The sequence below is a fragment of the Ambystoma mexicanum genome, chromosome 1q (genome assembly GCF_040938575.1).
Source record: "Ambystoma mexicanum isolate Mex_15411 chromosome 1q, UKY_AmexF1_1, whole genome shotgun sequence".
NCBI lineage: Eukaryota > Metazoa > Chordata > Amphibia > Caudata > Ambystomatidae > Ambystoma > Ambystoma mexicanum.
Window position 1 is genome coordinate 69,897,205 of NC_090922.1, and position 25,017 is coordinate 69,922,221.

Here is a 25,017-nt window from a genome sequence, read left to right on the forward strand (position 1 = left end):
AAGAAACTGGTCAATAAAGCATTTATTAAGGCTTCCACAAAACACACACACTCCTCGCACAAGCTTCTGCGATTTCAAAACAAATGAATCAGTAATTCACTGAGCTAATGCCATGCCTGTGAATTGGTTTCTATAAATTAATGGGAATTACACAATTCCTGCTAATTGTTGATTAAAACCAAAGGGCGCTCTAAAATATCAAAGCCCATTAGGCTCAAGGTTTTCCAAGCATAACAAGCACTTTAAGTAATCAAAAGAAATTGGGCAATTAGGTGTCCTTGCTAAGAGCGTTTCATTGTTGCACAATGTATGGTTTGTGAAGGACATTGGGCAAATGATCAATTGATAACCGACATAGGCCATGTTAGGGAGATTTTCTCTACGGCCCTGTGTTCAGGGCCTTCGGGCAGACCTTGGCGACACGTTGCTACAATCTATTCCCTCACGCTCACCAGGGTCTCGAAGTGGTAGAAGTGACCAAACTGCAAAGGCCCAACTAAGGTAGTGCATTGGGGTGGTTCACAAGTACAGTAACACGCTCCCGTTAATATCCAAAAAGAGATGGCCCACACACAATTTGTATACAAATCTAATCTTTATATTTAAGAAAAGAGAAAAAGCATTACACGAACCAGTAATTAAAAACGTAAAACAGAGGTCACAATACATCAGCCAAATAACCATTTTAAATGAGGTTTCTTTCAGGGTCAATTAATAGTTTTTCCTGAAAAATAAACAGCAGTAGAAGTAGCTTAGAAATACTTTCACTGCAGGCTGGTGAGCGGTATCCAGAGGGACCAGTATTGCAAGCAGAGGCAGTCTTTGGCAGGAAAGAGATCTCTTTTCCCCCCCGAAGAGAAGTTTTTAGAGTTCTGTTGGAGCGACGATCTTAAGACACACTTGAAAATGAACAGTACAGGGATGAAGATACTATGAAGCAACCCGTCAGCAACACTGCTAGACCAGGGAAGAAATGCAATTAGACTGAAAAGGCAGTTCTACAGGATATGGTGGGAGGTTACTTCATGGGTTGTACAGCGGCAGGACACCAATGCAGATGGGACCCCCAGACCCTTGTGAAGAATGTTCATCTTCAAACCAGGAATTCCCAGATCGAAAACAGCAGTAAAGACTGTAGGCAGTAGTCCTCAGTGCAGAGTTATCCAGTCCTCCTGTGGTTAAGGTTCTGGTTTCCAAGGATGGGGTCAGCTTGGAACAGATCTTAAAGGAGGGTGAATATTTACAAAAGGTTGAGAACTTGCAGAGAAAATCCAGCCACAGAAGGAGTAGAAATTAAAATTCGGCAGTGTGTTCGCAGCAGGGCTGTTGGAGGAAGGGTAATAGGCAAACAGTGGTGTGGTTCATAAGGTGGGGGTGTTTTTCAGGGAGAGCATCAGACAGCGAGGAGGGGGGATTTAATCTCAGGACAGGAAGTGGGAAGTGTGGGATGTCTGGGTCAGGTCAGAGAAGGAGGAAGACCAAGAGAACAGCAGGAGTTAGTGGCTATTGTTTCAGAAGGTGAGGTACTGCTTTAGTGAGTGCAAAATAACTGCAATTTAAGTGTGCAGGTTTGTGTGGCAAGTATGTAGGAAGGCTAGTGTAAGGGGCTAATGTGAAATGGTTAATAGAGTTGAAGGAAGGGTTTGCATAGTTTGGAGGGAGGAGGAGTAGGACAGTTGTGGAGGTGGTGGGTGGCACAAAGCAGTGTTGGGCAGGGCCGAGCAGTAGTGGGGTGTCGAGTATGAGTCATGGAGTAGTGGTGGCAGGGAAAATAATGGTGGGAGTAGTAGTGGAGTGGAAGGCGGGGTAACATCGGCAGGTGGTGTGAGTATTAGAAGGCGGGTGGAGTAAGGTAGAGGATGAGCATGGGCATGAGTGAGCATGACCTCAAGAAGTGCAAGGCACTCCCCAGCCCCCTTAGAATAGTAACTGGCTAGAGTAGGGCCAGCTAGGAAGAAAATCACAACGTTAGCCCATTTTGAGCACTCAAGTCTGCTAGGTAGGTTTATAATAGCCGTGATCTTCTGGTTTGTTTGCTTGACTCTTAAAGTTGCCTTACTGAGTTCCATGAAGGAGAGAGAGAGGGGGCGTTCTTGGTCTTAGCCTAGAGACATTAGGGGTTTGGTGGTCGTCTTATTGAGTAGTCCTCTTTGTAAAGTAGCACTATCCATGCCTTTAACTAATGGTACATATACCACCCCTTCGTGTATGCCTCTTCATCCAAGTCCCATTTGTGCACGCCCCTCAATATGTACTAAAAGGGTCATTGGGCACCCCATCCTTAAACCTTTTAATCATTGTGGAAGTCTCTACCTGCTTGTCTTCAACCTAATCATATCTCCTGTTTTTAAATGGGTCCTAATTCCATGTTTAAGAGTCCTACAGTGCGTTAATTGTCTGCTCGCCAAAATAATAGGCCCGAGAGCAGCGAGGGCCTTAATATTGATTGCATGCCATTTGCACTTGGCAAAATCTTCCAAAAATGGCCTTATGACCATCTGCTCCTTGGCACAAAGTTTTGGGTGCCGAGGCCCAATCTCAAGACAAAAACAGGCCATGCTGTGCACGCATCCATTGTCTTGTCAAACTCCGACCTGCAAACAACTATGATGAAGATGGCCATCAAGGAAGAGGGGAATCTGTACATTTCCAGGATAGGAAGACCGGATGGCAAGGATGATGGCACTGCTGTATAATTGTGTAGGTTTGGATTTCTAAAGGGCAGATGAGTGGAGAGATCGGGAGATTAGAGGGTTTTGCCAGAAGACAGATGGTAACACTGGTGGCAGGGGGTGGGATAAAGCAGCCAAGTACGCACCACTAATAATGTTACATAACTTCATGCTAAATGTTGGACTGCATATTCTACCCAGCTCCATCCTGGATTTCCACACATGAAGCAGAAAGCACTTGCTCAAAAGGATTCAGGATTTGCTTCATTCAGGATTTCAGCCTGTCAAGATTTGTTGCCACTGTGTCACTTCTGGGTCTCTATTCGCTTTGTCATAAAACTATGTAGGATATGGTCAAAGCATAATTATAAAGTAGACACTGATCTTACCCAGACGCAAGCTACGACACATGACACCTAGCCAAACAAAGATCAACCAAGATCTTAACTAATGAGCAGCCAGTGCCTGGTACATTTAAGGACTTTATTGCAGGGTTCCACCGATGATTTAAAGAGGGTAGAGCATTTTTTAAAAGTTTTGAAGAGCACTAATCCCACTTTTGGAGTTAACAACTTGTTGCATTTTGTCGGCAACAATGTATTTTTGCGGGGGAAAAATATGCATCCAAATGGTGGACAAATGCACCCAATTTCTAAAAACTCTTAATAATTGGCAAGTCTTCTTAAGGGGCATGTTAGTTCTTGGCAGATCAGGGACCATGTTTTTTCAATAGCGTGCGTCAGATAAAGGTCTCATCTTGAACGCAACGGGTGTAAAGGGGCGTCTTTCATCACTGTGCGGAATTGGCAATAAGAAAATGGACATAGTAAACAAGGGGCAAAGCAAGTGTTAAATCTCCTTCTCTGCACTGAAAACAAGGCTGTGTTGGCACAGTTCTTTGTTTACATTTCACAGCTGTACACAATTCATCCATCAACCTCTGCATGATATACAGTATTCATCATACATATGTTCTGTGAGCAAACTTTAACCAAGCTTATTGCCCCATACCTGGTCTTCCTCTCCACCACCTTCTTCATCATAGTAATAGACATTATCCCGAGTGTCATCATCAGGGGGCAACAAAGGCTCTTTCACCACCTTCTTCTTTCGGAGGAACAACAAGAGGAGCAGCAGCAGGACTAGTTGGGAAAGCAGAAACTGAGTTAATGGTGCTTGGTTCACAGTGCCATGCAACAATCACCTGACATATCAGCACCATACAGTGACAACCGATCACAGCACCGTACTGCACCACACAGCCATAACACCATCATCCCTGCTACACACACCAGTAATGTTACAACAAAGTGATGCATCTGTAGTAATCACAGTACCACACAGAAATAACCCCACATTACAGCTCCCTAGAGCAGCAGTTCGGCATTGCCATCACATAGTATTACTTTCTATGTTCATAGAAATCGATTTGGGATTTATCACAGCAAGCTCACTCTAGGAACCAGACTTGGCCTCCCCAGCCCCCAAAAACATGTCCGATTAACTGCAACTCTGATCGATTTTTGAGATTAGGAGCAGATTCTAATCGACAGAGGCAGAAGACAGTTGTGCAATGTTGTGTCTCATCTGTCAGAAAGTCAACTCCAGTTCTTTTACTTTAGTCGCAGCACCACATTTTATTTTTCAAATGTCATTTGCCAACTAGCTACATATCACTAGGGCTACAGTGATCATTCCTAGCTTTTCAGCCAGCAAAGTTTTGCATGCAGGGTCTTATAATAGACGACACAAACCTACAAGAAGGGGGGGGAGGCGGATGCTGCGGGCAATCAGGCAGGCTGCACGGACCCAGAAAGGACATAAGGGCCCAGGTCACCAATCACAGCTACTGTGTGGTTTAGCACAGGAGGGAGTGGGTAAAGAAGGAGGAAATGAGGAAAGTCTTGAGGTATTTGCAGAAACTTGAGGAGATCCAGCTCAAGACAGAGAGGGGGAGGCTGTTCCAGAGGAGGGCGCCAGCTGAGGAGAGGGAACGGCCACCCGCTCTCTGCTTAGAGAAGCGCTTCACAAGCAGAGAGTTGGAGCCAGAGGGATCTGGAAGGAGAGTATTTGCTGAGAGGAAGTTGCAGATAGCGTGGTCCCCAGCCCCACACAGCCTTATTGATGATGCAGAGGGATTTAAATTTGATCCCTACAGCAACCAGGAGCCAGTTGAGAGATTCTAGGGTTGACCGAGACGTTCCCTGGGCTTAAGGGCAAGGTTAAGTCTTGCAGCCCTATTCTGGATTAGCTGGAGGGGGTGGATAGAGGAAGAAGGTAGGTAAAGGAAGAGGCTGTTAGAAAAGTCCAGCCTGGAAAGTACCAGAGCTCTGGGCACATTGAGCTTCTGGTGGAAAGTGAGGAAAGGGAGGATGCCCCTGAGGAGGTAGAGTTGGAAGTTGGCCTTCTTGGCAAGTAAGGTCCAAGATGTGAGGAATGAAAAATGAGTTGAAGAGAACTCTAAGGTTCCTGGACCCAGAGGAAGGGGTGGGGGAGAATCCATTTAGGGTGGCCAGAGTGAAGGGAGAAAGGAGGGGACAGGTGCCTCGACAGGAAGAATCTCAGTCTTGCTGGCATTGAGACAGATCATTGGAGGCACACCGAGACTGGATAGCAGACAGGAAGTCAGGAATGACAGAAGGTCAGAAGATATACAGAAGGTAATCTGAAGAAGAGTTGGGTGTGGTGTACATAACACTGGAAGTGTGGTGAAAAAGTGGAGATGAGATGAGCGAGATAGGTGTCAAAGATGCCTGGTGAAAAGATAGAGCCCTGGGGAACACCACAGGTAGAGATAGAGGTGGGTGAGGAGAAAAAGCCCAGGATAACCCGGGAGGGACGGTCAGTGAGGAAGGAGGTCAGCCAGTCCAAGGCCCGCTCTGAGATGGTAAGGGTATCAGCCGGTCAGATAGCACAGCTAGTAGTGTGCTCACTTTGACATCCGTGCAGTTTCTGCCGGCGAAGGTTCGAATACTGCCAAGGCCAAACTCAGCCTTTCATCTTTCTTAGGTCAATAAATGAGCACCACACACCATGGGTAATAAGCAGAGCTCAAATGCCCAAGCGTTTGTAGCACTATATAAATGCAAATTATTATTATGGAGCCGTTTTATGAGGATAGAGTGATTAACCATGTCAAAAGCAGAGGAGAGATCGAGAAGAATGAGAACAGCAGGTGAGTTGGAGTGAAGGGATGCAAGCAATTCATGGGTGTTCAGGAGAGCAGTTGTTGTGCCTCGGGATGCTCGGAATCCAGATTGATGGTGGTGCAGGCAACCAACAAACTCAGTATGCTGGGTCGGTTGGAGGAAGACCAACTCCTCCAGACGTTTCTCAAGAAAGGGAGTGAGATGGGCGGTAATTAGTCGGACATGAATGGTCGAAGTGGCTGGAGTGGTGCTCCTCTTTTTAAAAATGTTTTACTGTTCCTATACTTTTAAAAAAAATAAACCGTTCTGGAATGGTTTTGTTTTAAAATAAAAGTGTAGAAAGAAGTTGAAACCTGCTCTTCCATGCACAGCACTGAACATTCCCTTAAAAAGCAGGGGTGTGTGTTTGGGGGTTTGAATTGCAAGTGGGAGGGGGCGTGACGATGGGGTTTGTGGGGAGCAGACAAGCTCGGAACATAGTTCCACTACTTCTTTTCATGCACTTCGACCACTGGTCGGCTGTAGGTTTTTTCAGGACTGGACGCACAAGAGTGCTTGAGGGAGGAGGGGTAGTATGAAAGAGCTCTGCAAACTCAAGGTCTTTCCTGAGCTTCAACTTATACATCTTTGCTCTTATATTGTTAGAGTAAAGTACAGGAAACAAGATTGGATGAGCAGCAGACTGGTGTTGGTGAAAATACAAAACTAGCGTGGAATGCATCTTAGATTTGAACTCCGAACCACCCTGAGAAGTTGGAAAACCGTGTGTCATATGCACTTTTACCATCCCCGTCCCTGGTGATCGACTGCAATCCCAGTTACTATAGGAACAAGAAAATAGAGGATCTGCAACATCAAAATATGTAGGCTCCAAACCCAAGCCACTTTAGCAAGTTGGGGTATTAGGTATTTTACAATATCCCTCAAGTTGAAGCGGTGAGAAAAGGACCCCATACAGTAACTTTGGCATATTTATAGCTGCAGCGAGATTAACCAGGGCAGCATGGAAAGAGCACCTTACAATGTGAAGTACTTACAATGTCAAAGGATGGATAAACTCTTACACAATGACATTTTGGGTTCTCCACAAGTCTGCACTGATTTTCTTGTGGGGAGGTTTTGAAATACTGTGAAAAACTACTTTGGTCAACTTCAACTGGTGGAACTCTACCTTCTCAGGAACCAGACACACATATTGGGAGAAGCAAACTGAGGATGCCCTGGAATATCAACTGGGTAGCTCACCATGCGTCTTATTAACAGGTGATTTTAATGAAAAACTGGATTGATGAGGAAATCTTATTGGAAGAAGAGGGGTGGGGTGTTAAAGGGATGACAACTACATGCCCAAAGGGGGACAAGACAGAGCATCACCGAAGGTGTATCCTTTTAAAACTGGTATGAGAACACGGTCACTCAGGCCCTCCTTCCTGCCATGTTTGCTTCCCTCGTGAGCAAATCTTTGATAAGCTATCGTAGTTGCAATTTAGAATCCATTATTGGCATCATTCGTGGGTGACATGCTCCAGACCCCTTGCGACTATAAATGGTACATGTGGGGGTAAACTCAAGTGCCATGGAAAAGGGAAAGGCTGCTATAATGCAGTTTACAGAAGGGCAAAGGCGTTATTACCAAATGCCATCATGAAAGCATAGCTTAATAATACCAAGAGTGTGCATTGTGATGGATCCTGTAGTGTCATCACTAAACCCCAGCCTAAAGTCCCCTCCCATGTGGCCAGGGAAAGGCAGCCGCTACCTGATCCCCACCCTGGAGGTGGTAACATGAGGGAGGATCACATGGGAGAAGACAGCTGTCAAATGGAAGTGGGGACTAAGGAGAGATGCAGTATTCATCCTCTTCCGAGGATGAAAGTCCCATAATACCCAAATACCTAATATGGCATGCGGTCAGTGTATAATTCCCTCGCCTAGAACTACCCAAAACACAGACTATGAGAAGTCTGATAAACAGCATAAATTGGTACATTAGGGATTTAAGAGGTAAATATTACAAGCTCTAATTGTTATGATTCTGCCTTAGAGGTTTTAAACCCAAGGTTAAATTACAAGAGGAAAATGAAAATGATGGACCCTGTTTCTCTTGCGCTCACTTACGAAGCATTCAGTAGTTACAGATCACTCAGAAAAAGCCTTTTCTCATTTCAATCCAACAAATTTTAATTAATTTGTTAATTCACTTTAGGTAGTTGTTGAATTAGTATCATTCAAGGAACTGATTCCAAAGTACAATGCATGATTTGAAAAAGGTCCAAAAACAAATTCCCTAAGGTGTCCAAAATAATTTCTTGTGCCAATTCCTTTTCCTAGTTAGTGACACTTATTCGCTAAAATGCATAATTAGAATCCAAAAGGTCAAAAAACAAAAATTCCCTATGAGGGTAGCCTGTGTATTAAACAGAAGATCTGATCACACAGCTACATCAATACAAAGCTCCATCTGAGCCTCAAGGTATGTATTTACGCACCACTTCTGTGAACATCTACCACAGGCACGGCTACCTACCAGCATGCATCAGAATGCAGCGACGACTTACAACAAAATTTGGGCTAGCTGGATACATAACTAGTCTCTTGCAATCTGGCACTCTGACCACCTCAGCACCCATACATAGGACCCATGCACATGACTGACCTTCATAGGTAGCTACTGGAGCTCGGCCAGCCCACCTAACTCCCTATTTTAGCCAAATGCAGAGATGCTTTCTAATAATTCGGCCAATTTTCCTATACCTTGGACTTCGGTCCCCCCAAGGGCATTCCCACCACAAGCACGTGGAGGCCATATTAATGGAATAAAGGCGCTATATAAATGACAAACTACTACTGTTTTTCCCTAAGCAGACCTGCAGTAACCCATTGTAAGATCCACTGTATTTTTGATGAAGCCCTTTTCTACCCACAGTTTAGTGAAGGAGTTTGCATATGCCACATAGGAGAATCAGAAAACGACACTACACTGCAATATTAGTAGTTTATGCTTTTATAGGGAACTGCTGACAAGCCCTTCCAGGTCTTTCTGCACAGGTACGTGTGGGCCGAAGAATGTAGACTAGACATGCACCCAATATCTTTATTTTGTTGGCTTTAAGTTTGGAAAGCCTATTGAGCTTTAGCCGTCACTGGGAAAGGTCTGCAGAGTCGCACATAACTAAAGGTGGAAAAGCAACCCGGGGCTTGGGCAAAGTGACTGGCAAGTGCTCAACTCTAGCTTCAAGCAACTGGCCCCTAAAATCCCAAGCCAAGCTTTGCTTGGTAAACGGAGAAAAAATAAATAAGAAATTCCTGCCCGGCTGGGCATCCGACTTCACCACCACCACAGCACCTCAATCTTTGCAGCTCATTCACTCCACCCAGAGACTTCAGGATGAGCAGAACCATTTCCGGCGGTCCATATTTTTATTAGCAGAGGATTTTATGGGGAGCTCTTTGGATGCACGCCCGAGTGGCGAGCATGAAAAGGACCATTTTCTGTGACAAATCCTCACAATTAGTGTAACCCTTGAGTGAAAACATCAAGTAGCAGGCCTGTGTTAAAGTGTGAATCCATAACTACAATCCAGTGATCTCGTCACCCAGTTATTGTTGCATGAAAGTACATGTTCTTGAAAGTACAATTGCAAAACCAAATTTTTTTTAGGCTTGCATTCTGTCCGTTCACAATGGGGAAAAAGTTACAATTATATTCTTTGCTTAGCATAAGACTTTATATTTGTCTGATTTATAAGGTGATGTGCACTTTTCAGGTAATCTCTATACAAATATTACTTTTGTTCTTTAAAGCCATGCATTATATTCTGTGCGCATTAGCTAGTGATCTGAGAAGATGTGGCCAATTCTATAAATTGCAGACTGGTCTGAAGTCTCGGCTTCACCTCTTAAAGCGTGTGATCCTGGACAGATCATCTTATCTCACTGTGCCGTAGCTGACAAAATAAGGCCAACAAAAATGTGGGTTTATTTTGTGGGTTGTGGGATGCAGGAGGCAGGATTCTGGGTATCAGGTTTGTAGTGTAGGCAACCCAACATACTAGGTATGGGCTTTGTGTTTTGTTTTGTTTTTGACTAATATACTGGTGCTTTGATGTTATACCACCATGAGCAAACAATACAGGAAGAACGTTAAGATATTGGAAAGTCATGTGCCAACTAAAGAGTAAAGCTAGAAGTGATTACAGTGCTTCTTGCTATTATAACTGAAAGAACATGTCTGTTAAATATTGTGGATGGAGCTGCCAGAATGGTACGAGTGAATGCACAGGCAAAGTTATGTTATGGGTCCCAATTTGAATGGATGCAGTTCCTCTCATATGACATGCATTACTCACCGTAACAGCATTTCTGATGATTGTATCTGCTTAGATTCACATGCTGTGCATATTGTCCGACATCCAGTGGTAACCGCAGAGTATTGTATCTCGTCTTTCGAGGATGGCTATGGGAAATCGGCATAGCTGTGTCTAACACTATCCCTACCGTGACATGTAGTGTACCCAAAATCCCTCACATGCCACGAGGCACCCATACATCACAGGTGCCTGAATACACAAGAGAATTACATCCACTTTAAAGTTGGACAATGAGATGGCCCACCAACACCATTATTTAACAAAAGGGTGCTACCACTAACTTGGGTCTTGTGCATAGCATTCGATTTCTGAAACTGTGCAACTAAATGTCAAAAACCCTGCTGTAGGTAACCCATGTTAAACCCTATTGAGGGTTACCATGATTATGAAGCCACAGAAAAGTCGAACATGGAAACACATGAAGTGTGTGCTTGTCCATGCTGAACGCGCAAGCACATCCGGACCTGCAAATCAGGTGCATTAGAGACATGACACATATAAACAAATAAGACCCGGCTCGGGAACATCAACTTAGAGAAAATTAATAGCATTCCCAAACTAGAACGGAAGGCCCTTTATTTGTTCATGCAACTCTGTACATGGTTGTTTTTTCATCTTTGCTGTCCCCAACAGAAAGCACAGTAAAGGCCCCAGGGAAGTGTTTGGCAGGACGCACTCCCCTGCAGCATGATGCAATATATTCTTGCACCCAGTTTGTCTTGGTTTACCAGAAACCATTCACCAGAAATACTTACTCAGCAAGGCCAGGATGGCACCCAGGATCCCGAGGATGGCCGGCACCCCCATGGTGCTAGCGATAAAGGCTTTATTTTCACAGTCCATAGTTCCTCCCTTTCCTCCCTCGCAATTGCAGGCAATAGCCTCGATGGTGGTCAGCTTGGTGTTGTGCCCGCTGTCACCCAGTGTAACAGCAATGGTGTATGAACGCCGCTCCAGCGCTCGCAGCGGCCTGATCACCAGATCTGAGGAAAAGACCAACACAGGCTGAGTATTACAAGACAGGGACACCGGGTGAACTATGAAAATAACACCAGACTTGTGCCCCAATTACACGTTTTAAGTGTTTACTTGCAGATCTTATAAACTTCGGGTGTGAAAGACAGTACAGGAGAAGAGGCAGAAGGTGAACAAGATTTAAGGAATTATGTGCAATAATGAATGCAGTAATCGGTATCCGCAGAAAATGTTGTCGCACAAATTTCACATGGAATCGCCTGCACCCAGATTACCTTGCTGTGGAGTCAATTCCTACATCCTGTAATTGTAACCACCAATCCAATCACCATTGCATGGTCTCCATTTGGATCACTTTGTGGACCTCTCCAACAGTGGTGGGGCCAGGTTGGGGGCCTAGGGTATGGCCGCCCTCCTTGGCTCCCCCATGGTGCCCAGTGCGCCCCCAGCTTCCTGCTGGTGCCCTATTATCCCCCACCCCCCGCACGTAAAGCTGCCTTCGCTACTGATCGCCAATACCACTTCACCCTACAACCACTATCACAATTGTCACAAAATTGTTGCATGAGGGTTGAGTGTGCGCTCATCCACCTGGGAAGGTCTGGCACTCGATGCTGGCAAATGCGAGAAGCTTTCAGTTTTCTGAATTGGCACCTTTGCAGACTCAGACCCTCCAGTTTATAGCGATTTGCGATCCCACAAAATGCCGCGAAAAACAACCGTTTTTGCCAAAAAGCTCAAAAACAAGCTTTTTTGCAAAAACACCCACAAAAATGTTAATTTTTGAAAAATTATTTTTTTTAAACTCAGGGGACCAAGGGGCTCAACTCTTATTTTTTGAACTCAAGAAATGAAATGCGCAAGCACATTTCATCACTTGAGCAAAAAATAAATAAAGAGCAGTCCGATCCACAAAGGACATCTGAATGGACGCTTCTTATATGTGCCCATTCAGATGTCCTTTTTCACCCCTTTGCGCAAATTTCTGGGGGGGCATTTCTGCACATTTAAAAGTGCATCCCAAATTGACAAGCAAGATGCGCTTTTAAATCTGCAGAAATTGCAGGCCACTCTATGTGCCCACTTTAAATACATGCACGAGGGGTGCCAGTGCTTTACATGGTCTTAAATAACCCTACTGGACTCATGCAATACTTACATTTTTTTGTGGGTATTTTTTTTGTTTGTAGTGTGCCAGCTGCTGTCTCACTTGCATTTCTGTTCCCCAAATGGGGTAGAACTTGTTTTTTTGGGTTGCATTTTACAGTAGCCGTAACCTTAAGGGCCAGTTCCGGTGAAACGCACAGGGAGCCTGTAGACCATTGTCAGGAGAGCGTTTCTAACAAACGTATTCAAGGTGGCTGGCCAGTGCATCATTTGTGCTACAGCTCTGCCCCGTGGAAATGCACAGGTCACCTTTCAGATTAAGGTGGCTTGCTCGTTTCCAAAAATGGCGCATCTAAAAACAGCACTTCTTCTGCTCTATTTTTAGATGCCCCATTTTTTTTAGAACAAAATCTACAGTTTTCTACAAAAATTGAAAAATGGTCACAATATCTGAGAGAAAGAAGTGAGAGGGGAGTGATGGGTGAGCTGTGGCGTGGTAGGCAAGAAAGTGAAGGGAGATCAGAGGGAGAGCAGTGGGTCAGAGGGGGAAGCAGTCGGAAAGAGCAGAGCGGAAGCAGTGGGGTGGTGGGCATGAAATCAGAGTGAGCGGAGGTAAAGAAAGTGGAAGGAACATGGGCTAAGGGGTAGTAGTGGGCTGCAGATTGGGAGAAAGGATGAGGGAAGAGTGATAGAATGAGAGAAAGGATGAAAGATGCAGAAGTAGCATGCAAGAATGAAGGACTCTATACTGTGGGGCAACGGCGGAGCGTACAGTGTGAGTTAGGAGTATGATTTGGAGTTTGGCAGGGATTAGAAAGCGCAAATTGTGACTTGGCAGTGTGACAGAGCATGTGAGTATGTGTATGACTGAGCAAGAGGTTCAAAAATACAAGTTGTGAGGGGGAATTGGTGAGACGTGTGTTGGGTGAGAGGTGTGTGGGCGTTTGCGGGATTGGGGGGGGAACATAGAAGGGCAATATTTTCAGCATTACAACTGATAATGATTAATAACGTTAATATCCAATAGCCATGCACATTTATCCAAAAAACGTAGCCAAAACAAACACTGTTCTGCCAAGCCAGAGACATCTTTGATATAAAAGATACATATATTGATACCCTGGCTCTCTTGTAGCCTTGCACACAGCCTCTTTCCTGCAATGTACCAATCTTGCACCCTCCAGTCAATAAAAAATGTGCTGCAAAAATGCCGCCATAAATAAAGGGTTGTGCCGCAAAATTTGCCATTTCATGCCGCAAAATCATTTCCCATTAAAGTCACCTCAGTTTGCGCGGTCTGCAAAACATTTGTCTTGGTTTAAACAAAAAAACGTCCTGCCTGCCTAAGTGAAATAACTTGAGGGAAGCTCCTTCAATGGAACACACTACTCACTGATGTAGCTGATGAGGTCAATGCACCGAAGTTAAGGGCAGAGTGAAAAGGCAACGCTTGACGCACGCTTGGTTTTACCATTACCTACCAGGTCAGCCTATCCCGACCCGGTTCTTCTTACCATTAGCAGTCGAGAGTGAAAATGCAGGTACTAATGCAGTTCATTAAACAAAAAAAGCGAATACACACGTCAATTTAGCTGAAGTCGTGTGGAATACTCCCTTGCCATTTCCAAATGCAGTGTTAATTGCAAAGCTGCAGGGGGCACTGAAAGGGGACTAAGTGTGAAAAGACATGGCAACTGAGAAGCACAGGAGCGGGATTTTCTTTAAATTAACATTAGCAGTTGCGTTTTCCTCTCACGGGTGTTGATGGGTTTTCTGTTTCGGGGTGAGGGGGCCATGGGCAGCCGCGAGGAATGGGGAGCTTTCATTGCCTTCTGAGCTGCTGGCGGGCCCTCGGGTGCATTTTTTTTTTTTTAATTATTGCAACTTCCAACCCACAGCTGCCCCATTCTTTTGTTCTGGCCACGCCACTGATAACCAGAGGTTTTCTCAGGAGCGAGGAGGCTCTTGGCACAGCTGTGTCTAGCTTCAAGAGCATGCAAGAAACTTAAACGTATGCACAAAAGTCTGCTGGTCTTCAACCTATCAAAGAGCAAATTAACTGTTGGTATCAGAACTGACTAGCAAGGGCAAGATGGAGAGTTGCCCTGGAGTCGCATAGCGCATACTTCCTCGGACCTACAGACAGCTCTTTTGCAGGGCATCCCCTTGCTTCCTCCGTAAACCCAACGTTGCATGACGCCATAGGAAATCGGCACCACACTACAGCCCCATTTCATTTGCCTTTTTCAAATATTACCACCATTTCAAATTTATTATCAATTATTTTTTTCAACCAATGTCAATGGCCATATTAAACTGTTTTATTGCCCAGTTTTCCTCCCAGGATTAAAAGTAGGAATACATAGCTCTCAAGTTTCCCGTGAGAAGACCATTTAGCCAAACCCCCACCACTTTGAATTCTGAGACTTGCAGTTTTATATTTCGCATTTGAAATTAAGGAAAACTACAATTCCCAGAATTCAAAGGAAAACAGGACTCGATGGCATTCTCACGCCTGGCCAAGGGAAACTTGAATACTCTGGAAATACGCGGGTGCCTGCACATGTTTAGTGAGGTTAAGGAAGAGTGACAACTGTAAATCCAATGAGTATTTTTATGTAATTCATAGCCCTGCATAAATCACTAGCACTGGTAAACCGTGGCATTTTTTAAAAAAATGATACCAATTTATGGTAGTGATTTTCACTCATGGGCAGGCACAATTAAACACGTTTGGGGGCCGATGCAATTTTTGGTAAAGCCTACAAACTCATCCCTCAAAATAGGAACTCCAACAGGCTACATTCACACGCCCCCTCCACTGCCACACCCACCAACTCCCTAAGGCCCTTCACCTACGTAAAGTAGAGAACCACCTGGACTTCAGAAAACCTCTGAAGACTGCCTTGTTCATGTAACAAGAGTATATTGCTGCCACCTCCTTCTGGTTTGCGCCTGGATGCCCTTGGGCATTGGCGCGTTCTAAATGTACTAACATAACACCTCAGAAGCCCCCTTCTCTGTCTCACAGACAAATCGCATGAATACACCCAGCATCCATCACCATTTCCCAAAACAGACATTGGACCCTTCCATAGTAACACCTCACTGTCACCGGGAAGTGGCAAAGCACCATGCCTGCGCGGCAGGTACAGCGGAGCGAGTCGTCTGCTCTCCACCTCCGGACTTGAAGCGCAACTGGAGACCTCTGAGCCCGACTGCGGACAAGGGGGCCAATTGGGCCTCCAAACCGACGTGGGATAGGAGCCGGTGAGGTTGCACTGCTCAGAGGAGCCGCGCACACCAGAAACGTGGAGCAACACCAGGATCGTGGAGAGTCAACCAACGGTGTGTTCAGCCCAACCCGCGGTAAAGAGAACTGCAAGGATAGCGGGCAGGGGAGGCACAGATAGTGGCCGAGCACTGGCTGAATTAACAGGCCACCTGAGGGGAAGGGCCGGGGCAGGGGTTGACCCAAGCAAAGCGGCGTACAGAGGCTCCAGGTTTTGACAGGAGCCCCCGCCTTGGAGTCCCCCTCCTCCTACAACCTACTCAGGAGGGACCGGGGGCGGGGGGGTACCACAAGCACAACCTGGTAGTGTGGAGCCCCGTAAGCAACCAACCCCCTGGGAAAAGCACCCATACCGCAGGTGAAGAACGTCGAGGCGCAACTCACCAGAGGGCGGGGGGCCATACACCAGCACAGCACACAAAGAGAACAACCTGAATAACTCAGCACAAAATCACCCCATAACTGGGCACACGAGGTAACAGGTGGGGGGGTGGGTGGGGAGACCCTGGAGGCACACCACCACTCAGGAGAGGAGCCCCTGCACCCCTGAGAGGGGAGCCTGTTAAAGAGAGGCAGCAGCACCATCAGGAAAGGTGCGAAAGGTTTAACACGAGTTACTGAGTCAACACAGAACTGTCAACGACACGCCACACTCAGAGGCTTCACCATGTCCAAATCCCAGCAATCCAACCAACAATCATTCAAAACTACATTTCGAACAACCGACCACAACCAAACAACTTCCCACAGGCGAGGACTCCTTGATCGGAGACACCTCGCCCCATCCATTGGATCCGAATGGGGCACTAAGCGACATTAAGAACATGCTTGGGCAGGTGCAGGCGAGCATACAGTCCCTGGATGCGAAATTGGACACATTAACCTGTAAAGTTGATCACATGCAAGTTTGCCTGAACAAACAGAGGGACCGCCTGGACGAGGTGTAGAGCAGGATGTCCGCAGTAGAGGATGAATCCCACACAAATGCGAAAGCCATGTCCCTGGTCAAGACAGCCTTTAGGGAACTCTCAGAGAAGCAGGATGACCTTGAATCCCGCTCCCGTGTGAATAACCTGAGGATCAACGGGGTACCCAAAGCTGGGGATCAGTGCAACATGGAGTGGATGGTTGAAAACCTGCTGACAGACCCTCGGCCATGATGGATTCTTTGATGTGTTCATAGTGGAGAGGGTCAAAAACACCAAGAGCTCATAAGTGGGGGGACTCCTAGTCCCAGAAATATTGTCCAACCGTTAATGCTAATACTTTGTATCATAGGGGGAACGGTCACTGGAGAAAGATTTTTTAGAAAAGAGTTCTCATCCATGTGGTATCCAGGTACTACTACTTCATTCACACTAGACTGCTCTCCCTGTCGGAAGAACACCCTATCCCTGCCTATGTGGTGTCCTCTACCCCTGGGCTCAGAGTGTTGTAACGCCCATCTAACAGGGGATAGGAGAGAGGCTGATCCCATCTAAACTTATTTCATACCATGTCTTGTCAATACATCAAGTCAGATGCTTAACCCATTCAACTACTAAAAAGACGATACATCAGTATGGGCTGTTGGCAGCTAATACTCTAGAGACAATGTACATTGTATATATCGCTAATCAAATGGTGATGTGCTGTCCTCTTCAGGAATTTTGTGCTGTATTTTAATTGACCATTTGTTGAGAGGCAGACAGCCATTATAAGCCCATCCTGATTAATCAGCGCTATAAAAATGCCCTTGCTGGAGGGCATGCCTAAATAGGCTGTACTAAGTTTTACAGAATACATTTTTTTTAAAAAATCAATGTCATTCACTTATGAGACATATCCGTGTCCAAGTCGGTGGAATATTGTGTACAGCATGAGGTCACTCATGCCCTGTGTGGTCGACCGGTTTCAATGATTCTTGTAACTTGGATCATCTTCTTCAGGGCCTGTTTGAGGTGGATCAAATCCTTAGACACTGGTCTCTGGAGCACTTCTGTTACCTAGGGGTAAAGGCACAAAAGCAGGGTTTCAGAGGTAGTAAATAGCCCTCTGAACATACCCGAAACTTACATGGTGACTGGTACGGTAGTGGGATTTGAATTTTTTTGTTTCTAATAAGAAGATAGACAATGTGCTATGAAACCACCAGGATCCGCCAATGGGCACCACGCTCATGCACTTAAAAACAAAAAGGGACCCCAGGGTGGGGGGGGGCAGTGGGGAAGGAAAAGGGAGTGGGAGAAAGGGAGTGTGCAGCCGGAGAATGCACTCAATACCAGGCTGTGATTGTGCTGTGATGGTGTCAGGTACTACTACTACAGCCGGTTTGGAGCATGCTGCCAGTATCAAATCTAGGGCTCAGAGTGTTTTACCTGGTGGCTAGATGGGCCAAATCACTTAGTTGCTTTGACAAGAGTATCATGGTGCTGATGCCCAAATGAGTGGTGGGATGTCAGCAGTGCTTGCCTCCTAAAAAAAAAAGAAATGGGAGAGCCAATCCAATATAAGTATATAGGCAAAGTGGCTGCTGTCACAACAACTCAATCCTGCCTGTTATGCTGCTTAAATTACCTTGATGGTAAGTGCCATGGAGGCGAGTTAACTGGCTGGTCTTTATGGTTTCATAGCACATAGTCAATCTTCTTATAAGAAGCACAAAAATTCGAATTACTATCGTACCCATCACCATTTGAGTTTCGGGTATGTTCAGAGGGCTATTTACTACCTCTGAAACCCTGCTTTTGTGCCTTTACCCCTAGGTAACAGAAGGTCTCCAGAAACCAGTGTCTAAGGATTTGATCCACCTCAAACAGGTCCTGAAGAAGATGATCCAAGTTACGAGAATCATTGAAACCGGTCGACTACACAGGGCATGAGTGACATCATGCTGTAGACAATCTTCCACCGACTTGGACACAGGTATGTCTCATAATTGAATTCCATTGTTTTTTTTTATTCTGTAAACTTAGTACAGGCTATTTAGGCACGCTCTCTAGCAAGGGCATTTTTATAGTGCCGATTACTCCGGATGGGCTTATAATGGCTGTGTCTGCCTCTCAACAAATGGTCAACTAAAATACAGCACAAAAATCCTGAAGAGAACAGCACATCACTATATATATGGGATACATTACTCACCGTAATCGTATTTCTGATGCTTGTATCTGCTTAGATTCACGTGCTGTGCATAGGCCGACATCTAGTGGAAGCTGCGGAGTATTACAGTTTGTTTTTCGAAACTCGAAAATGGGCGTCGCCACAGGGCGTGCCAGTAATACTATCCCTAGTGTGACGTCCACTGTACCCAAGATCCCTCACGCGTCTAGGATCCTCAGATTGTATTTTTTCTGACATGAGGTAGCATGAGGAGTAGCGCGAGTACAGATAATCCAAGCAGATAGACAGAAAGGTAAGACTAAAAGCAATCATGCGCCTTCTCTCAGAGGGGAGGAAGGGTGGGTCGCATGTGAATCTAAGCAGATACAAGCATCAGAAATACGATTACGGTGAGTAATGTATCCCTTCTGAGGCTTGTGGAATCTGCTTAGATCACATGCTGTGCATAGATTAGCGAGCAGTACCTGAAGGAGGTGGGATGTGAGAAGGGTCATGAGCAAATAAGTGTCTTAGAACCGCTTGTCCCACTTGTGTATCTGCCTTGGAATGGGTGTCAATGCAGTAATGCTGAGTAAAAGTGTGAATAGAGCTCCAAGTACCTGCTTTGCAAATGCTGTCAAGGGGTACATTTGCAATGAAAGCCAGAGTGGCCCCAATTCCTCTAGTAGAGTGGGCTCCTGGCGTGAAAGGCAGAGTTCTTTCAGAGAGTGAGTAACACAGCTGGATACAGTTAATAATCCACTTCGAGATGGCACCTTTAGAGACGCGATCCCCCTCTCTGCCTGTAGCTACGGAGACAAACAGTTGATCTGTTTTTCTTAGCGGTCTGGTTTTATTTACATAGTAGAGGACCGCCCTACGCACAACTAGGGTGTGTAGTTTCACCTCAGCCGAGCTTTGCGGGTCCTGGAAGAAAGCCGGAAGCTCGATGGACTGGTTTACATGGAATTTTGATATAAATTTAGGTGAGAACCTAGGGTGTGTGCGTAAAACCAGTTTGTCTTTATGGACAGTAAAGAAGGGATCCTGCACCGACAGAGCCTGAATTTCACTGACCCTTCTTATAGAAGTAATAGCTATTTAGAAGGCCGTTTTATAAGTCAGGTGTTTGAGACTGCTTTTATGCATGGGTTCGAAAGGGGGGGGCCCATGAGCTTGGCTAGCACCACATTAAGGTCCCACCCTGGCGGTGGGTTTGAAATAGGAGGGTGAAGTCTCTTTACTCCTTCCATGAAGGCTTTAACTACTGGTACTTTCCACCACAAAACCTTGCTATGGGAAGTGGTGTAAGCCGACAGGGCTGCCAGGTGTACTTTTAGCGAGTTAAAAACCAATCCTGCATCTAGCAGGTGGAGCATGTATGTAACAATAGTGGAAGGAGTGCAATCAACCGGGTTGATTTGTCTACTCTGGCACCAGATAACGAACCTCTTCCACTTGTCAAAGTAACAGTGCCTTGTGTTTGGTTTCCTAGATTCCTTTAGGGTGTCCATACACCTCTGTGGCAAATTGAGATGCCCAAACTCTATGACCTCAGGAGCCATGCTGCCAGGTTCATTGAGTTGGGTTGCTGGTGCACTGTTTGACCTTGGTGCTGGGACAGTACGTTGTACCAGGCTGGAAGTTTGATGGGCTCGCACACCGCCATCCTGCGTAGGTGTGGGAACCACGGTGGTCTTGCCCACATGGGAGCAACTAGGACGAGCGTCATTGATTCCCTGTTCATCTTGTTCGCCACTTTCCTGGTGAGGAGTTGGTGGAAAAGCGTACGCAAACATCCCTGACCAGTTCATCCACAGGGCGTTCCCCTAGGAGTCTGGTTGGGGGAACCTGGATGCAAATCCTGGGCATTGTCTGTTTTCGCTTGTGGCGAATAAGTCTATAGTGGGGAAACCCCACTGAGAGAAGATATCTTCTATGACCTCTCTGTGTAGAACCCATTCGTGTTCCTCTGGGAGGGAGTCTCTGCTCAGAGCATCCACTAGGGAATTGAGCTCCCCTGGAACATGTTGTGATGACAGGAAGATGTTCCGTCTGAGTGCCCATATCCAGATTTTCTGGGCAAGCTTGGACAGATTTGGCGAGCGAGTCCCTCCTTGCTTGTTCAGGTAGAACATGGCTGTTGTGCTGTCCGTCCGGATTTGCACTGACAGGTTTAGTAGGTGGGGCTCGAACGCCTGAAGCGCTCTGAATATTGCCAGAAGCTCTAGCAGGTTGATGTGGTTCTTGGCCACTGAGTGAGACCAGAGACCCTGAGCTGTGTGGTGGAGATGGTGGGCTCCCCACCCTGTCAGACATGCATCTGTAGTGACTACTGCCTGTACTTCGGGATCGTAAAAGGGTTTCCCCTGTGCGAGATTCTCTCTTGTCCACCAGTGAAGGCTTTGTACCAGTGTTGGCGAAACGACCACTAGATCGTCCCACTGACCACTTGCCTGAGACCACTGTTTCGCCAACCATTCCTGCATGGGACGCATGCGCAGGCGCGCGTGGGGGACCAGGTAAATACATGACGCCATCATGCCCAGTAAACGCATTGCTTTGCGTACCGTTATTTGTTGACCGACTGATAATGCGGAATTTGCAGTAGTATATTCCGAATTCTTTCTTCTGAAGGAAAGGTCAACCCCTCTTGGGTATCCAGGATTGCTCCTAGGAATTGTTTTGAGGTGCTTGGCACCAGGCTTGACTTCTTCTCATTGATTGAGCAGCCTAACTCGTGGAGGAGGTCGATAGTCCTTTGAATGTTTGTCCTGCAAATTCCTGGGGTTTCCCCCGTTATGAGCCAGTCGTCCAGATAAGGGTACACCGGGATTGCCTCCCTGCGTAGGTGTGCAGCCGCCACCCCCAGTACCTTGGTGAATACCCTTGGTGCTGAAGCTATCCCGAAGGGCAGTACCTTGAATTGGTAGTGTCGACTGTCCACCTTGAAGCGCAAGTACTTTCTGTGCGCTGGGAACATGGAAATATGAAAATAAGCATCTTTCACATCCAAGGTTGCCATGTAATCCCCTTTTTTTAGGAGGGGGATTACCTCTTGTAGCGTGGTCATACGAAATTTTTGGGGCTTGACATACTTGTTGGCAGGCCGCAAGTCCAATACTGGGCGCATTGTCAAGTCTTTCTTTGGCACAAGGAAGTAAGTTGAATAAATACCCTTGTTTACCTGGTGTCCCGGGACGAGTTCTATCGCGTCCTTTTGTAGCAGAATGGCAATCTCATCGAGGAGAATCTTCTGATGTTCTAAGGAGTGTATTCTTTGTCGTGGAGGATGGTTCCGGGGACGCTGCAGTAGCTCTATACAATATCCTGTGGATACTGTTGACAGCACCCACCTGTCTGATGTGATCCCTTCCCAAGCCTGGGTGAAGTTGGAAATGCGTCCCCCTACTGGGGTTGCGTGGGAAGGGTCCCTGAACTGAGCGTCACTGCTTTGGTGGAGGCGTGCCGCCTCCCTTGCTGGGGCTGCTTCTGCCTTTACCACGACCTCTCCTATTACCCCTGCCGTAACCCTGGGTAGACTGTTGGTTGTTCCACTGTGTACCCTGCCCCTGGGAATAGTTAGATCCTCTCTGGGAATTTTGGCCGCGTGGGCGACGAAAATTACTATTCCCTCTCTGGTTAGGGGGTTTATTGGTTAACTGGCCAAGGGACTTGAGTGTCTCGTATTCGTCCTTGGCATTTTTCAGTGCGTCTTCGACCGCCTTACCAAACAGATCGGTTTCCACCGGTTTGTCCAACAATGATGCCTGGGTTTCTGCCTTAAAACCAGACTGCCGTAACCACGCATGTCTTTTGATAACAGTGCCCTCCGCTATCAATCTGCCTGCGTTGTCCGCGGCGTCGAAGGTTGCTTTCAAAATGCAACCAGACACGACTCTACCCTCTGCGGAAATCCGAGCTAACTGGCCCTTTAAAGGTTCAGGAGCAGAGGCTACGAGTGCCGCGTCTTCTTCCCACTGATGGCAGTTGTAGCTGGCCAACAGGGTGGTGGAGTTAGCAATCCTTGCTTGATAGGCGGACGTTGAGGCTACTTTCCTGCCGAAACCGCATAGTTTTTTGCTCTCCTTGTCGGGAGGTGCTTCTGTCGATGTCAAGGGTGTTCCAGCCCTCTTACGAGTGTTGGTGACAACTAGGGAGTCTGGCTTCAGATGTCCTCTTATATAGAGAGGGTCAGACCGGGCCGCCCTGAAAAGTTTTTCAACCCTGGGATTGACTGCTCTGGTGAGGTTCGGGTTCACCAGGGACGGATCTATTCTCCGCTGAATGGACTTAAGGATAGGGATGGTCTGGGCAACAGGCCTCCTTTCTCCCACTAACTCTTCTGCAAAGTCCCTTTCCTCCTGAGCACCATAGGTGTCAATGTGGAAATGTTCTGCTGCGCGAGCGAGAACCTCATTTAGGAGGGGTTGGTTATCGACCGGGGAGTCGGTAACCGGGGCTTCGCTCTCTACCGGGGAATCTACTCTGTATGTTTCCGGGTCATCATCTTCCTGGTCCTCATCATCCCCATAGTAGCCCATCCCGGTTTGCTCTTCTATCATACCAAATTCTTGGTCCTCACCAAAGGAAGCCTCTCCTTGATACCGTGAGTATGGTCTTGCGTAGGGTTGTACCTCGAAGGGTTCTGACCTCATCGGAGTTTCAAACCGGGGCTTTTTCCTCGGGGGGGATAGGATCAGTAGAGCCTGAGGGTGTGGCCCCTTGTGGATCATACGAGAGAAAATGTTCTGGATTTTTATCATAAAAATCAGCCAAAGAAGACATTCTTGACATGACCCTATCTATGTCTTCACTGGACCATTTTTTGGAACTGGGAATGACTCTCAGCAAGTCTATGGGATTTATCTTGAGTAGCCTTGCTGGTTGTAGACCTATCAGCAGACCTGGTTTTGTCTGTCTGTTTAGGGGGAGTGGAGTGTTTCACAGGTGTGGAAGAATGCACAGGTAGTTTCTTCTGCTGTTTTCCCCCCTCCCCGTGCGTTGAAAAATGTTTTCCCTGTCCCTTAGTGGCTCCGGAGTTTTTCGACGCCTGGCGTCGAGGATCGGGAGTGGTGTCCCTGTCCTTCAAGCGTGGAGCCTCGCTGGCTTTAACTGCGGGCGTCGACTCCTGGAGCGCGGCCTGGGGGTGGAAGTCGTCTTTGTCTTCCGACGATCGAGCTTCTGTTAGCCTAGGGAGCGAGGCACTCTTGGCAAGAGTGGATGATTGCCTGGAGTCATGCGGCGATCTTGATCGAGAGCGCCCAGAGGACACCGAATCGGACCGTTCTGTTTGTGCCTCTTTCCGAGAACTCGACGTCGTCGAGTCTCGGTTGGACTTAGTGTGTTTAGTGTGGTAGTGTGTGTAGTATGAAGCGCTTGTGTCGCCGGGGGTCTTCCCCATAGCCGCCCTGCCGGACGACCTTCCGAGGTCGGGGACCTGTGCTCGGCTGTCTTTCGACGCCGTAATGCCCTCGCCGTCCGAAAGTACGGCGTCGCTGAAGGCGCCCTCTGCTGCCATGGCCGCCTGCCTGGCGTGGTGGGTCCAACGCTTCGTCGAACGGTCCTTAAGTGTCTTAGGTTTAAACCTACTACCCGCTCTGCAGTTCGCTTCGGGGTGGTTCCTCGGCAAGCAGAGATTGCACGTGGCGTGCCTGTCGACCCAAGGGTATTTGCGATTGCACTTGGGGCAGAATTGAAAAGGGGTACCCTCCATACGCACCTTGAGGCAGCGGGCAGTTAAGTGTAGGAAATGTATAAGGTGTACCTATATACCAAGAGTGTAGAGTATGTACCACCCCCCACTCTTCCTACTTGCAGGGCCGAGGCTAGAGGCCTTCCAAGGCCCGGGCCGAGGCCAGCGGCCTTCCGAGGCCCAAATCCGTCGTGCAGCAGGCGACAGTCGATTTCTTCTCCAGCCGGCATCGATTGTCGAAGTTCGACATTGGGGTGGGGAAGGGTGTGAATAGATTAATCTTTTAAATTTTTTAGCAAAAGTATGGCTAAGGCCAGGGGACTCCGCAAAATGCTTCCGACCAGTATGGCAGAAAAAAACAATCTGAGGATCCTAGATGCGTGAGGGATCTTGGGTACAGTGGACGTGTCACTAGGGATAGTATTACTGGCATGCCCTGTGTCGACGCCCATTTTCGAGTTTCGAAAAACAAACTAATACCCCGCAGCTTCCACTAGATGTCGGCCTATGCACAGCATGTGATCTAAGCAGATTCCACAAGCCTCAGATATAGATATATATCTATATATCTATATATCTATATATCTATATATCTATATATCGATATATAGATATATAGATATATATATAGATATAGATATATAAAGAGTACATTATGTCTCCAGAGTATTAGCTG

The 25,017-nt window shown here is 46.8% G+C and overlaps 1 protein-coding gene across 2 annotated transcripts in view; it reads right to left on the minus strand.

Moving 5' to 3' along the window:
- Positions 1-25,017, minus strand: part of CDH1 (cadherin 1) — a 398,557-nt gene that overhangs the window by 4,833 nt on the left and 368,707 nt on the right. For both annotated transcript variants that reach the window (XM_069635549.1, XM_069635548.1), the window contains exons 13-14: positions 10,947-11,174; positions 3,684-3,814 (exon numbers count right to left, since the gene is read on the minus strand). In XM_069635549.1, coding sequence (XP_069491650.1) covers positions 3,684-3,814; positions 10,947-11,174 — 359 coding nt within the window. The remainder of the gene's footprint in view (positions 1-3,683; positions 3,815-10,946; positions 11,175-25,017) is intronic.